This window comes from Paramisgurnus dabryanus, chromosome 21, assembly GCF_030506205.2.
Source record: "Paramisgurnus dabryanus chromosome 21, PD_genome_1.1, whole genome shotgun sequence".
NCBI lineage: Eukaryota > Metazoa > Chordata > Actinopteri > Cypriniformes > Cobitidae > Paramisgurnus > Paramisgurnus dabryanus.
Window position 1 is genome coordinate 21,540,418 of NC_133357.1, and position 16,352 is coordinate 21,556,769.

A 16,352-nucleotide genomic window follows, 5' to 3' on the forward strand; every position below is an offset into this window, starting at 1 on the left:
TATATGTTATGTTATATGTTATGTTACATGTTATGTTATATGTTATGTTATATGTTATGTTACATGTTATGTTATATGTTATATGTTATGTTATAAGTTATGTTATATGTTATTTTATATGTTATAAGTTATGTTATATGTTATGTTATATGTTATGTTACATGTTATGTTATAAGTTATGTTATATGTTATAAGTTGTGTTTTATGTTATGTGTTATGTTATATGTTATAAGTTATGTTACATGTTTTGTTATAAGTTATGTTATATGTAATAAGTTGTGTTATATTTTATATATTATGTAACATGTTATGTTATATGTTATAAGTTATGTTATTTGTTATAATTTGTTATATTTTATGTTATATTTTATGTTATAAGTTATGTTACATGTTATGTTATAAGTTATATGTTATAAGTTATGTTATATGTTATGTTAGATTAATTTTTATGTTAAATGTTATATGTTTTACGTCATATGTCACATGTTATATGTTTTATGTCAAATGTCACATGTTATATGTCACGTGTCACATGTTTTATATGTTATTTCCACAGTAGAGTATAGACTGATATTTTTCTGATGTCTAAACTCTATCATGAAGGGTTAAAGAAAATATAAACAGATGGTTCAATATAAAAATACTTTCAGATAAATTATTTAGTAATTTTTTACTTAAAATGCAAATTCCATAATGCAGGCATTGCTCATAACATAAGATAATCCTGACAGGGAGAACATGAAATATTGATTTAATATGTGTTATTAGCAAGAAATGCAAACCTAGTGGCTTTAAGCCAAGAAACATTCAAACAAGTTCAAACTTTTTTTAAATACAATCTCATGTTAATAAGTATGCATATTTAAATTTCATTGACTTAAAAGTATTAAAGTGCACCGGTAAAGATGTATCACAGTACCTGGATGAGTGGTTGTGTACTTTAATTTAAGGTGTCACTGTTACATACATTAAAGTAATTAACAACATGGGGCCTATGGGTTAGGATTAGTTGCATGTAAGTATGCATCATTTACTGTTTAAACATACTACTATATTATTATAAGAATTACATGTAACATAACAAAGGCACTGTAAAATAAAGTGTTACCACGGTGAATTATTAGTCGCAGGCTGTTATGGGAATAACAAATTTGTCTTCTAACCAATCAGAATCAAGCATTATAGATCTCTGTGTAATAATGCAATCTAATACATAAGACACATTTCTCAGGCTTTTGACATAATGGAGGTAAATCTCCAATAAGCGATTTTATTAAATTTTGTTTTAGAAAATGTACACACATTAAACAATCAACATGCACAGCGTAACTATACACAGTGAGTCAAAATCTTTCCAATATGAAAACAGTATTCTGATCAAGTACATCATCTCACAGAGATGAAAAGCAATGTATTAATACAGAGATATCAAAACAGCAGGTCAAGTGTTGTTACACAGATGAATTTAACACATTAAAACACAAGTTCATCTTGAACGTCTCATTATTTTAACCAGAAAAAGAGAAAGAAAAATTAACTTGACTTTTTTGCAAATCAAATTTCTGTTTTTGTTGTACCCAAAAAAGCCTATTTTGCACAACACTTGACCCTTTTTAAAAACAAAAAAGCCATTACAATGTTGATGAACTCATACAACCAAACAATACTTACAAAATACAAATCACTTTTTCTTTTTTTTAAGCAATCACATAAACCAATGAATTATTTTTAATCTATCTTTTTTATACATTTATAATAAGCACTTAAGGATCTCAGATGAAAAACTCTGAAGCAACTCTGAAGACAAAATATGAATAATATCCACAAAGATGGTCTGACGATCCAGAACAAAATACACAAAAGTCCCAACAGGCACCTAAATGTCAGCAGCCATTATCAAAGGTTAAATCAAAATCATGCAGCAGCCTTCATCCTGGACACAAAAGCATCCAAGAGCTTCGACAGAGTTTGATGTGACATCTATATTGTACGGCAAGTCGACGCGGACAATGCGACTTTTCTCTCTCAAAGACGGCGTGTTTTCATTTCCTTTCCTCTTATGCTCCTTTATATTTGACCTTTTAATTCAAAACCGTGGTCGATTGTGCGAGTGGCCTTGAACATTGCCCTGGCGTCTTCTCTAATGTTCGTAAGTGAGTGTCTTACAAATGCGCTTAAAGTGTACTTCTGGTCTCCAATACAAGTATGACACAGAAAATAGTGAATAAAATAAATGAGTTTGACATGCTCTTCATCTAACATCTATCTCTAGTCTGTCCTGATAACTATTATTACCTTGCAGATTTGGTCAAAAGCCCCTGCAGGGTGACCTATCAGTTAATAGGGCGGTTAATGGCTTCTACTTCAAGGCAAGGATCAGTCAAATCATAAAATGACTTAAAAGAGACCGAAGCGTTTCAGGTTCCTCATTTTTCCCTTCATGTGTTTTGGCAAAAAAATAGTTAAGCTGTATGTTTTTTTAATAATTGTGCTGTGTACAAATTAATAGTTTGTTCCTAAAGCATTTCTCAACATTTCAAGTGCTTGTAAGCAGATTTTCGCTCCAAAGTTTCCTAAACACATCCGATTCAGCTAATAAAGACCCTGAGGAGCATCTGGTAAGTGGACTCGAATTAGTGCCGCAGCCCACACTGTAATTCTGCGTTTACACCAGCCGCGGTAGAGGCGGCAAGCGCGGGTGATTTACATGTTAAGTCAATGCAAAGATGCGATTAGGCATCCTGTGGCGCGGTACACGCGGTAAGCGAATTGAACTTTGGCGGACTTCTGCGCCGCGTTAACCAATCAAGACCTTGCTGTAGTAGTGACATGATTACAGGAAGTGAACAGAGTAGCGGAGTCTCAGAAGCCCCTCCCATGACGCAAATTTCCGCGTGAATTTCTTGAATGACTAGAATTTCACGTGTGAATAAAGCGAGTGAATTCAAATGTTCTGTTTTTGCCGCCTCTACCATGGCTGGTGTAAACGCAGCATAAAAAGTGATGTCAAATCAACATATATTTTTAAGTTACTTTAACTTCACAAATTGAGTTAAACAATTTCAACTTGATTATATAAGTTATGTCAACTTATCACAAGTGAAAACTTAAAATAGTAAACTTAAAAGTCCAAAATGCACATACTGTCAACAAATAAAAACAAACTTTTGGGGTGAATGTGCTAAATATTTGCACAAACATTTTCGCAAATAACATTTAAATATATATATTTTTTAATTCAGTTCAGACACGCATCTGAAGTAGTCACGAAACTATTTGAAACTATAGTTCTGTTTTTATATAGCCTTGATATCTTCAAAGATTTAAATCAATGAATTAAACTCCTAATATAATCATTATGTGGCATTCACACCAGACGTGGAAGAGGCGACAAGTGCGAGTGATTAACATGTTAAATACGCGAATAGCCATCCTGCAGCGCGGATGGTGCGCTCCTAATGAATTGAACGTTGAAAAATCTGAACATTGGTGAATATTTGCGCTGCATTAACAGATCAGGAGCTTACTCTAGTAGTGACGTGATTACAGGAAGCGAGTGGAGTCACAGAAGCCCCTCCCATGACGCGGATTTCTAGGCTTTCATGCGCAAATGAAGCGAGTAAACTCATAATGTTCAGGTGTCCAAATATGCACAAATAACGCGTTTTTGGCAACTCTACCGCATTTGGTCGGAATCCAGCATTAGATTATGGACGGTTAAAAATATCCAATCATAAATGGTGGTTAAACACCCTTTCTGTATTTAAAAATTGCTGCGGTGGGGTGCTGTATAGTCCAAAAATAGATGGTTAAACTGTGTACAAGTTGTGTTCAGGGGTGACTTTATAGGCATGTTTATGCTATTAGCTAATTTGCATAATTCAAACAACAACACTTCCAAATAAACGGTACTAACAGAGGCCGCATTGCTTTCCTATTCCCATTCCTATTGACTGATGTTTGCCAAATAAACATAAAATACAAAGCAAAACTTAAAACATAAAAAACATAAAAACTTTCAACAATCACAATAGACATGGGGAGATGCATTCAGCAAACATTTAGCATTTTAAGTGTAGGATGGAACAAACATTTGCAGCATTCAACACACTTATGCTATCCACCCTATGCCCATGAATAACAAATAGGGCTGCAATTAAATCTCTACTGGTATCTGTATAACGCACACAGAAAGACCAGCATCAGGTCGACTTTTTGTTAACAGACAGCTCATTCATCTACTGTAGATCAGGGGTTCTCAAAGCAGGGCCCAGGGACCTCCCTTAGCCAGGGGGTCCGCAAACTCATTTGATTTGTATTACACAATTGTGCTTTATTATTAAAAAGGTCATAATTTCTTATAGGGACCATCTGCTAACTATGAGAGTCTTGCTTCTAGAAAAGCTTTTAAATTTGAAAAGTAAAAAGTAGCAATTTTGAGTCAAAATATAATTAAATTAAATAACCCTCTGAAAATTAAAACACACGTGGAATGAAGATGATTAAAGCTGAAATGTGTTTTTGTTTATCAGTAAAAACAAGTCTGAAGTATTCAGGTTGCAAATTGTGGTAAGCATATGCTGAATAACTTTTATAATTGTAAGGGAGTCCCTGACCCCAAATAGTTTGAGAACCTCTGCTGTAGATAATAACAGAGGAAAATAACAACTTGCATCCAATGCATTATCAGACATAGTAAACATAAAGGGGTGGTTTCCTGGACATGGTTTAATGAGACACTCCACTTTTTTTGAAAATATGCTCATTTTAGCATAGTCCATTGAATCTGATTAGACCATTAGCATTGTGCTAAAAAATAACCAAAAAAACTTGACTCTTCTGTAGTTACATAGTGTATAAGGTCCGACGGAAAATTAAAAGTTGCGATTTTCTAGGCAGATACGGCTAGGAACTATACTCTCATTTTGAGGCTTAATAATTAAGGACTTTGCTGCCGTAACATGGCTGCAGCAGGCACAATGATATTACGCAGCACGTGTTTGAAGCGTATAGCGTGTGTTTTCGAGGCAAACGCGCCACCCATATCGAGTCATTCGCATCGCCCCAAGCGAGGACGCGTCTGATCGCGTCTCTGCATTGACTTTGTATGTAATCTACTCGTGCAAATCGTTGAATTCGCATCTGGTGCGAACCCACAATAATGTACTGTGTCACATAATAGATGTTGTTAACAGCAGAGCTAACAGATGATTAAAATAAAACCAGTGCACTAAAATGTGGTCTTTAATTTTTTTGTGATTTCTACATAAAATCATCAAAGAACATTCAGTGAAAATATAACCTTGATATCTTTAATATTGACTGAATAAGATCATGTCAAAGATTTAAATCAATGAATGAACTTTGATGCTCAAAATCTCATCATTAGCATCATTAGATTATGAGACTTTAGCCTGGATTTCACAGACAGGGTCACATAATACAGTACTAGACAGAACCTGGAAACTGCAGGACAACATATGAAGTACTTCATATGAAAGAAAATCATAAATAACAATATTTAATATTTATATAATAAAGGAAAAGTAATGAAATGTTAATTAAGGATTTAGATAAAAATCTTGACTTATGATAAAAAAACTCATGGGTCATTGTAATTTTTTCCTCAAAGTCTTTGAAATTATTAATCTTAGTTCATATTCATGTCAGCATTAACTAATACATTCTGTAACATTAGTTAATGCACAATGAACTAACACAAACAACCGTATTGGCATTAACTAACATGAACAAAGATTAATAAATGATAAAAACACTATATTGTTCATTGTAATGCATTTCCTTGTTAAAAAGTGTTACCTAAAACTCTTCACTTATCTGAATTTAATTTTTTTCTTGTGTTATTAATTCCCATGACTCATAACACACTAATAACAGATGCCAAGCCTGTGCATACCAGTGGTGTGTTATATTTATGCATGTCGAGATCCCAAAAATAACCATCTTACCGCCTCCTGCTGTTAACACGCTTGTGAAAGGCATAAACCAAAACACACAATCTCCATAATGAGAATGTACCATTGTGACAATCTTAAAGTACCAGCGGCTTGTAGCTGCAACAATGGTGCCCGAAGCAAAGAAAGACAAGCCTTACGTACACTTAAACATAGATAAGGCACATAGACTCTTGTACAAGAATGAGTAAGCAGAGGCTAAATGTTATTAAAGACGTACTAATGAAGTACAAATCATTCACGACAAACAACTTAATACTGATCCTAACTACTTTGGCATGTACATGGAAATAAGGCATTTGTTTTGAGGGATTGGAGATGAAATCTCAGTGCAGTAATATGAGTCATCCCTCCTCGTTCAAAAACCTTCGGATAGACCTTGTTAGGGTCTCGGATCGTTTGCAAGAAGACAATGATACACCGTAGTAACATGCACACGAAATCCAACCGCTGTGACGTTGTTGTTTATCCGTCACGCTCCTCAAATGGCTCGCCGGCCATTGGCTCCGATAACTATGGAGAGATGGATCAATAATCTTGCCTCAGAAGCGTTTCGCTGTCTTTCTCCCATGATCCCACAGCGAGGAAGAGGACGGGCAATCAGACCTGGTTGGGGGATGTTCAATTCTTCAGAGTGTTAACACAAAGCCGGTCTCACTGTCGATAATGCGATAATGGAAAGCAAGGAGATGGGGATGGTATTGGCTCGCCAGGCTCTGGAACCTCGTACACTCATACCTGTAATAGCGAGAGAAAGATTTTAAGGCACTGGCTTTTTTCAAACAGATTAACTTGTGATTTATGAATACAAATAAACTAGGATACATAACGGCAGTAAAGGGGGCATCGCTGGGAATTGAGGGATGAAATTAGCCCTGTGATTTTATCACAGTTACTGAATATCAGTGTTCGGCTGTAAATCAGCGTACTGTACTGGACAGCCCGCTGCTTTGAGCGGATTTACATTAACTTCCCAGTAGACGCTCTGAGATACTTTTTCTTTCTAAATTACTCCAATAAATAACTGGATTTTCAGAAGAAAATGTGAGAGGAGCCTGTTCTCCCTTGCCATGGCGCTGTGGGTACTCGGGTGTTGCCATGCAGTAGTTAAAGTGTTCTGTGTGGTTACTAGGGCATTGCTATTCAAGGTTTTCTGGTGGGTTCTAGAGCATTGTTAGGGAAGTGTTTGAGGGGCTGCTACTGTAGGGCACTGCTCCCGTGTTCCGAGAGGTTGTTAGGGTATTACTAAGGTTTTTTTGAGTAGTTGCTAGGGCATTGCTATGTTAGGTGTTTAAATGTGTTGCTACGGCATTGCTAGGGTGTTCTGAGGGGTTGATAGGATATTGTTAAGGTTGTTTGAGTAGTTGCTAGGGCATTGCTATGGAAGGTGTTCTGACATGTTGCTAGGGCATTGCTAGGGTGTTCTGAGTAGTTGGCAGGATATTGTTAAGGTTGTTTGAGTAGTTGCTAGGGCAAGGCTATGGAAGGTGTTCTGACGTGTTGCTAAGGCATTGCTAGGGTGTTCTAAGTTGTTGCTAGGGCATTGCTAGGGTGTTCAGAGGAGTTGAGAGGATATTGTTTGAGTAGTTGCTAGAGCATTGCTATTTTAGGTATTCTGATGTGTTGCTACAGCATTGCTAGGGTGTTCTGAGTTGTTGCCAGGGTGTTCTGAGGGGTTGACAGGATATTGCTAAGGTGTTTTGAGTAGTTGCTAGAGCATCGCTATTTTAGGTATTCTGATGTGTTGCTACAGCATTGCTAGGGTGTTCTGAGTTGTTGCCAGGGTGTTCTGAGGGGTTGACAGGATATTGCTAAGGTGTTTTGAGTAGTTGCTAGAGCATCGCTATTTTAGGTATTCTGATGTGTTGCTACAGCATTGCTAGGGTGTTCTGAGTTGTTGCCAGTGTGTTCTGAGGGGTTGACAGGATATTGCTAAGGTGTTTTGAGTAGTTGCTAGAGCATTGCTATTTTAGGTGTTCTGATGTGTTGCTAGAGCATTGCTAGGGTGTTTTGAGTTGTTGCTAGGGCATTGTTAAGGAGTGTTGAGTTGTTGCTAGGGCATTGCTGGGGTGTCCTGAGGGGTTGACAGGATGTTACTAAGGTGTTTTGAGTAGTTGGTAGGGCATTGCTATTTTAGGTGTTCTGACATGTTGCTAGGGTGTTCTGAGGAGTTGGCAGGATATTGTTAAGGTTGTTTGAGTAGTTGCTAGGGCATTGCTATGGAAGATGTTCTGAAGCGTTGCTATGGCATTGCTAGGGTGTTCTGAGGGGTTGATAGGATATTGCTAAGGTGTTTTGAGTAGTTGCTAGAGCATTGCTATTTTAGGTGTTCTGACGTGTAGCTAGAGCATTGCTATGGTGTTCTGAGGTGTTGCTAGGGCATTGTTAAGGTGTGTTGAGTTGTTGCTAGGGCATTGCTAGGGTGTTCTGAGGGGTTGACATGATATTGCTAAGGTGTTTTGAGTAGTTGCTAAGGAATTCCTATTTTAGGTGTTCTCACGTGTTGCTAGAGCATTGCTAGGGTGTTTTGAGGTGTTGCTAGGGCATTGTTAAGGTGTGTTAAGTGGTTGCTAGGGCATTGCCAGGGTGTTCTGAGGGGTTGACATGATATTGCTAAGGTGTTTTGAGTAGTTGCTAGAGCATTGCTATTTTAGGTGTTCTGATGTGTTGCTAGAACATTGCTATGGTGTCCTGAAGTGTTGCTAGGGCATTGTTAAGGTGTGTTGAGTTGTTGCTAGGGCATTGCTAGGGTGTTCTGAGGGGTTGACATGACATTGTTAAGGTGTTTTGAGTAGTTGCTAGGGCATTGCTATGTTAGGTGTTCTGATGTGTTGCTATGGCATTGCTAGGATGTTCTGAAGGGTTGACAGGATATTGCTAAGGTGTTTTGAGTAGTTGCTAGAGCATTGCTATTTAAGGTGTTCTGATGTGTTGCTAGAACATTGCTATGGTGTGCTGAGGTGTTGCTAGGGCATTGTTAAGGTGTGTTGAGTTGTTGCTGGGGCATTGCCAGGGTGTTCTGAGGGGTTGACATGATATTGCTAAGGTGTTTTGAGTAGTTGCTAAGGAATTCCTATTTTAGGTGTTCTCACGTGTTGCTAGAGCATTGCTAGGGTGTTTTGAGGTGTTGCTAGGGCATTGTTAAGGTGTGTTAAGTGGTTGCTAGGGCATTGCTAGGGTGTTCTGAGGGGTTGACATGATATTGCTAAGGTGTTTTGAGTAGTTGCTAGAGCATTGCTATTTTAGGTGTTCTGATGTGTTGCTAGAACATTGCTATGGTGTCCTGAAGTGTTGCTAGGGCATTGTTAAGGTGTGTTGAGTTGTTGCTAGGGCATTGCTAGGGTGTTCTGAGGGGTTGACATGACATTGTTAAGGTGTTTTGAGTAGTTGCTAGGGCATTGCTATGTTAGGTGTTCTGATGTGTTGCTATGGCATTGCTAGGATGTTCTGAAGGGTTGACAGGATATTGCTAAGGTGTTTTGAGTAGTTGCTAGAGCATTGCTATTTAAGGTGTTCTGATGTGTTGCTAGAACATTGCTATGGTGTGCTGAGGTGTTGCTAGGGCATTGTTAAGGTGTGTTGAGTTGTTGCTAGGGCATTGCTAGGGTGTTCTGAGGGGTTGACATGATATTGCTAAGGTGTTTTGAGTATTTGCTAGGGCATTGTTATTTTAGATGTTCTGAGGAGTTGCTAGGGAATTGCTAAGGTGTTCTGAAGGGTTGCTAGGGCATTGTTGAGGTCTTCTAAGTGGTTGGTAGGTTATTTAGAGAGGTTCCAGGATTGTAATATAATTATAAAGTCCAAATAAATAATTGACTACATTTACAGTCTTTTGGATGTATAAACCTAAAGAGAAACCTTTTGAGTTTAAATGTATTCGAACTGCAGTAAATCTCTAGATAAATCTGAGAAAAATGGGATTGAATGTGAGATAAATAAAAAAATGAAGAAAGCAGAGATAAATGAAAACAAAAATCTGGGGCCCGCTTAAAGCCTAATTTTCAACCACCAGGAAAAATGGCACAACTTTCCTTAAGTGGCACTATTTTAATTACTCTGGTCTGTAGGACAGTAAACGGCAAGCAATGTATTGAAGTTGAATACTATGTGTTCCAGGATTGCCCACAAACATTTCTTGTTAAAATAAATTTTATTTTCGAAAAGCAATATACAGTCATGAGGCCCAGAATGCCTTGCTATGGCCTGCAGCACCACTACAAAAGATACAGTGTAATTGGTAATTGAAGTATAATGAACCAAGTAGTTTTCTATCATAATTATATTAGTGTTTAGCTCTAAATCAACATACAGGTGGATAGTCCAGCTTTCTGAATGGCTTTACATTAACTCCCCAGCAGATGTTCTCTGTGCTGTGAATATTACTCCAATAAATAAGTAATTAAAGCTAAAAGAGGCTGTGAAACCTCGCTGTCGGCGCTGCTAATAATTTCCAATATTAACAACCAAGAAAGCCATTGTTTTTTTTATGAAAGCTAGACATTGCAGACCACCGGATGAATAATGTTTATAATAAACCACAGAGAAAGGCGTCCTCCACCGTTGTGTCAGTCTGTAACGTTGTGTTCACGGGGGAGCGGAGACGAGCCGGCAAAGATAGATGGCCAGAGCTCGGGCTAGTTAATAAAGATAAGACTGCTTAGCCCAGTGGAGAATAAAAGGTGCACAAAGAGGACACGTCAAGTCTGTGAGAACTCATTTAGAGATTCGCATTAAACTCAGTAACCGAGCATCCACGCCGAAAAACTGCACCTGCGCCATCGGCACGGGGGAACGAGAGGAGAACATTATGAGGTCAACTGTGCATTGTTTATATTATACAGGCCCGTGTGTTTAATGTCCCTTCGGCACTGGATATTTATCTTTTACGTCATGGCGATGGAAATAAGAGGGCAGGATACACTTTAAACGTGTCGGCGAGTTGATCGATGCATGGAAAATGTAATATTGTGTAATGATGTAGACATTAAAAGAAAAACAACAGAATGGTTTGTTGTTAAAAATGATACAATCAATTTTTATATTTATTCATTATGCAGGGCTATTAAATTGAGGTGCTTTTTCTCAAGGGCATTGACGAAATGACGAAAAATAATAAAACAACAAATTTTATATTATAAAGAAATCAAAACAAACTTTGATTTTCAATAGCATTCAACCATTATTATATTACACACAGCACGTTACGATCACTCTCTCTGCTGCCATTGGTCGAAATAGCAAACATCCACAGTCCAAATTCACACCATTGATCCATTAAATTTATGAATTTTGCAGATACTTGTCTTTTTAATCATTATGTGTGTTCAAACCCATAACCTTTTGCGCTGCTAACCCAATGCTCTACCACTGAGCAAAACAGTTTGGCCAACTTTGTTAAGTCTTCAGATTGCAATACTATGTGGTGCCACTAATGGTGCCCAGCTGAAACGGTTGACGTGTAATTTCGCAAGAAAAGTGAAATCTTACTAAGCTTATGGATGTTGATGGGTTCAGTAGGGGTTCCCTCTCCCCCGTCGCTCAGCGCTCGGATCTGAATGATGTAATCATCATCGGCGGGTAAGGTGAGCTCCACCGAGGTCAGGTTTGTTGATATCGTGTTAATTTCTTTATGTCGGTTCCTCCTGTAAGACACCTGGAAAGAACAAATAGGAAAGGTGTTAACAACCACACGCTATTTCAGTCAGTAAGGGAAGTAAAATCAAATTATCATACACTGTAGGAGACCACGGTGTTTATTAGCACAGCTGTACCGTACAGCATCTATTTTCCGGATGCCGTGTAAATTCGTTTATTTTTAATTTCTGTTTCCTCTAAACTGGCTGATATTACAATGCACAAGAGAAATAATATATGCACTTTAATGTCAATGTTTTCCTAAATGCTCGAGGGAACCGAACCAACTAATACGGTTATGTGAATATAATGCCTTATAAATTGGCGTGGAGGATTACATTGCTGGGAAGCACTTACCTGATACCCAGTAACCTCTGACTCCATTTCCAGCGAAATGACGGGTTCCCAATGAACGGTGAGCTTGGAGCCAATCAGGTTCCACTCCACGTTCAAAGGTGGCTGCCCGGGTGCTGAGGGGGAAAACGGTGCACGTAAATAACCGACTGACTTCATTGAGAAAGCCAGCAGAGGCGCCTGGCTGTCTTTTATTTGATCTCGGACTAAACCATAAGTTTCCTACTTAAAGGAACCGATCGGCAACAAAAATGATGTCATGTGATGTCATCGCGCACCCTCATAGCTATACTGTAATGTTGTTTATAGTTGAATATTTAAAAAAGAAACACATATTTAGCTCAATGCTTTTAAGCGAATACTCACGGGACTTTCTGGTGGTCACGTTGATGGTGGGTGAGATGGGGCCGGTGCCCGCCGTGTTGAAAGCACTCACAGTCAGGAAATACTGAGTGAATCCTCTCAGGCCACTGATGTTAACCTTGTTTTGATTGGCAGACACTCTGACTTTGCCCATGGTCTCTGGTTTTGTATCATCCTCCCAGTACATCACCTGATTCCAGTAAAGGAGAGAAAGCACCGGATATATTACACCGTGTTGCCATTATGTCCAATGCAGCAAACAATGCAGTAGGACTTTTTTTAACACATGGTAGAGTTTCAGAGACAAATGTGCTGTGTAATGTGTTCTCCGTGTCCTTAAAAAGGACCACGAGAAGCCATTTGTATCATGCTGCAGTGAGGGTCGCCCATGCATACGGTACAGGACACCCTTTTTGATTTTCGAATGGAGCGTTTCCATGGGTACGGAGGGAACTTTAGGTGCAGCGTGGGAGATGACAGGCGCTGACAATACACACGATGCATTTCAAAACCGGACCGAGAGTCATTTCCATTTAGAAGAAGGTACGCACCTCGTAGCCCAACACTCTTTCGGGGGACGAGGTGAGAATGTGCCAGATCACTTCAATTTCAGTGGCAGAAATGCTTCTGGCCCACACGCCACCAGGAACGCCACTGGGCTCTGAGTGAAAAAGACAAGAGAAGGAGATGAATACAGAAGAGAAGAGAGAATAGGATAGGGAGAAGACTAACAAATATGTTATTAGAAGAGAGCTGAGAAGATGACAAGAGAAGGAAAGCAAAGAGAAAAGAAGAAAAATTCAGACTTTTAAAGGAAGAACTAAAAAAGATGGAGAAGTCCTCAAAAAAAAAAGAGGTAAACAAGTACAGAAAAGATCAAAACAGAAGAAGGGGGTCTTAAAAGAATAGTTCACAGAAAAATGAAAATGGTCTCAGAATTTACTCACTCCATCATGCCATCTTAGATGTATATGGCTTCCTGAAACTGGGGGGCACGAGATGGTGCCAGGGGGGCTACTAACCAACAGCACTACATTATAACATTTAATATGTTTTGTTTATTTTAAAGGGCACCTATTACCTTGCAAAAAACAACGTTAATTTGTGTATTTGGTGTAATACAATGTGTTTGCATGGTTTAAAAACACATTATTTTCCACATAGTGTACATTATGGTTGCTCCTTTATGCCCTGCCCCCCGAAACATGTTGCTCATCGTTTTGAAAGGCACAGTGTCCTTCGACTTGCCAGCTAATCTGTACATTGTGATTGGCCTGAATACCTCACTCAGCTGGAAATGTGTTGCTTTTTACCATGTTTGAAAGATTAGCTCACAATATTGCAATGCTGACAGGTGTTAATATCGTCTTTACTACCTTATCAATACAAAGCGAATCTGAGCCAGAAAATGCAGGTGACCAAGCTGATCGATCAACTTTGCCTGCGCGGCTTCTAACTCGCGTCATCGTTTACTTTGGGATTTGTACCTTTGCATATCCTTAACGTGTACTAATGCACACCAGAGGAAATGTAAAATTGTGAATTGAATAAGGTGCTCTTTAAATTCTTAGTTTGAGGTAGTTTTATGTCATATGTTTTTTTTGGGAGGAAAAAAGTTTTAAAACCACTGCTTCAGTTAACTCTTTCCCCGCCACTGACGAGTTAACTCATCAATTAAGGGCGCACTCACATTATCCAAACCAAACCATGCACCAGCGCGATTGTCACCCCTCCCCACTCCACAAGATGTACGCACTCACACTTTACTTTTTATCGATCCGAGTCCGGGCACGGTTTCGTCATTAAGATGCGATTGTTTTTAAAAAAGCAGGAAGTAAAGCTCTCTCTTAACACTGGAACCCACCGTAATGATAAGTCTGTGTTTTTTATTCTGAGTCGTTTGGTGCGCAATTACAGATGTCATCGGCCCTCTCACATGTCATCATATTGCTTAATTGATCTGTCACGTGTGCAGCTCGGACATTCACGTAACCCCGCTGCTCGCATCAAAAGGTTTTTACGGAGGCAGATGAAGGTGAGTGGTCGCGCAACTGACGTCTTCACCTTTTGAATCGCGCTCAGGCGCGATTGCGCTAACACCACAGCCTTCCACGCCTGAGCCCAAGTGATCCGCGCTCCAGCCCACCTCTGCAACCCGGCCGCGGCGCGAATAACCAATCCGCGCTCGGGCGCGGAACAGAGCGATCACACTAGTCAAACAAACCAGGCTTTGGGGGTCAAACGCGCCCGAGCGTGGTTTGGTTTGGATAGTGTGAGTGCGCCCTAAGAGAAAACGTTTCCCTGCCAATGACGAGTATTTCCGGCTTTCCGCTATAGCGCTATTATCCACCAGGTGGCAACTTATAAAACCCGGAAGTATAACCTGTATGTCCGTGTAAGTTTTGTGGATCGCTCTGCATCTGATCTCTATCAAAAGTCCTTCACAAAAAGAAAATTATCTCAGCTTTTTGCTCAAAATTTTGTGTTTTTAAAGAAACTACCCATCTTTGAGGGTTGATAAAAAAGTTTTTTGAAATCAAATGGTCGGTTTTTTATTTGATTTATTGTATGTTTATATATTTTAAGAAGAACATTTTCTGGAAGGTATTAAACCTTTGTGAAAGTCATGAAAAATGCTGGTACTGGCTGGCAACTTTAAAAAAAAAGGTTGCCGGGCAAGGAGTTAAACACAAACTGGATATGTTCACAAAATTTTTATTTTTTAAACACCTATACAGCCCAAAATTGTTGAAGTCTTTTCAGATTTCATTGGTTCAGGTGCCGCCAATGTTGAGTTTTAAGCTCAGATCTGCTTGCTTTGATTTTAAGTTGTTTAAGTCTAAGTTGTCATAGACTTGGTCACATTTGGATTACATTTATGATGAATGTATGTTTTGGAGACGTTTTTGGACCCACTATTGGTGTATATAAACTGACAGGTATTTATTTAAAAACATTGTGTTGAACTGAATAAAAAAAGGAAGTTATATACATCTGGGATGGCATGAGGGTAAGTTTTATTTTTAGGTGAACTATTCCTTTAAAGTTGGCAGACAATGAAGACAGGAGATGGATAAGAGAGGGACATCACACTTTTTCTACAAAGCTGAATCTCAAGTGCACAAATAAGGGTGAACGTTTTTATCTAAAACTGTAAATGACTGGTCTTTATGGTAATGGGTTAGTGGAGTGACACTAAAGAACATTATCTGTACAAAATTCAATTAATGCTGTAGCTTACTGACAGACCACTTTCTACCCGTCGCTCCATTGAGTAATAACTAATATCAAACTGACAATAAAGAATCCCATCTCATCCTGACCAGCTAAAAGATTCCCACACTGCCACTTTAAATGCCGAGCGTGCCACTCACAGGTTTCAACGTTAAAATCATCTGACATTTACAAGCACAACATTACATGCAGCTATTACAGTATGTCCTTTCATTTGTAATTGCTAAAAAGAAAAAATGTTTCTCGGACATTTCGGAAAGTACAAAAGACTCGATTTGTGAAATGATTTCAGGTGAATTGCGGCGAGTGTCAATGTTAAAAGAACAGAAAATTGCCACTCATGATTTCAGGAGAACCATGCTGGGTCACTTGTGGCTTTGGGCATTTGTCAGTGTTGACGTAGGTGTTTCAAACTATAAATGAAAAAAGTGTTTAAGTCACAATGAAAAGGAAGTAGCGATTATCTTATTTTTCTGGTGGTGACGTATATCTGAGTGAAAGGCTTTTGAAATGAAAATAAAGTAGGGCTGGAGCTGAATTTGTCTTTAGAGAATTGATTGGATTGTTGAAAGTTGGGTAATTACCTGGGATCCGCCATACCCCATGACCAGAAGTTAAAAGTGATTGTTTCGAGGAGGGGAGGAGATTTGCATATTCGATTAAAGTTCATGAGTTTGCATTAACATGTAATCAATACGGAATGAGATAAAGCATTTTTGGCGTGCTGTCCAAAGGGGAACGCTCCGAGCTTGGAATTATAGCCCAAACCCGGAGTACTCCCCCCACTTTAAC

At 38.7% G+C, this 16,352-nt stretch overlaps 1 protein-coding gene across 1 annotated transcript in view; it reads right to left on the reverse strand.

The window, feature by feature from the left end:
- Positions 1–1,177: 1,177 nt before the first annotated feature.
- The window catches only part of cntn3a.2 (contactin 3a, tandem duplicate 2), a 134,710-nt gene continuing 119,535 nt past the window's right edge, over positions 1,178–16,352 (reverse strand). Inside the window, exons 19-23 of the mRNA XM_065286248.2 lie at positions 12,878–12,987; positions 12,330–12,516; positions 11,967–12,079; positions 11,463–11,628; positions 1,178–6,713 (exon numbers count right to left, since the gene is read on the reverse strand). Of these exons, the coding sequence (XP_065142320.1) occupies positions 6,613–6,713; positions 11,463–11,628; positions 11,967–12,079; positions 12,330–12,516; positions 12,878–12,987 (677 nt within the window). The 3' untranslated portion in view covers positions 1,178–6,612. The remainder of the gene's footprint in view (positions 6,714–11,462; positions 11,629–11,966; positions 12,080–12,329; positions 12,517–12,877; positions 12,988–16,352) is intronic.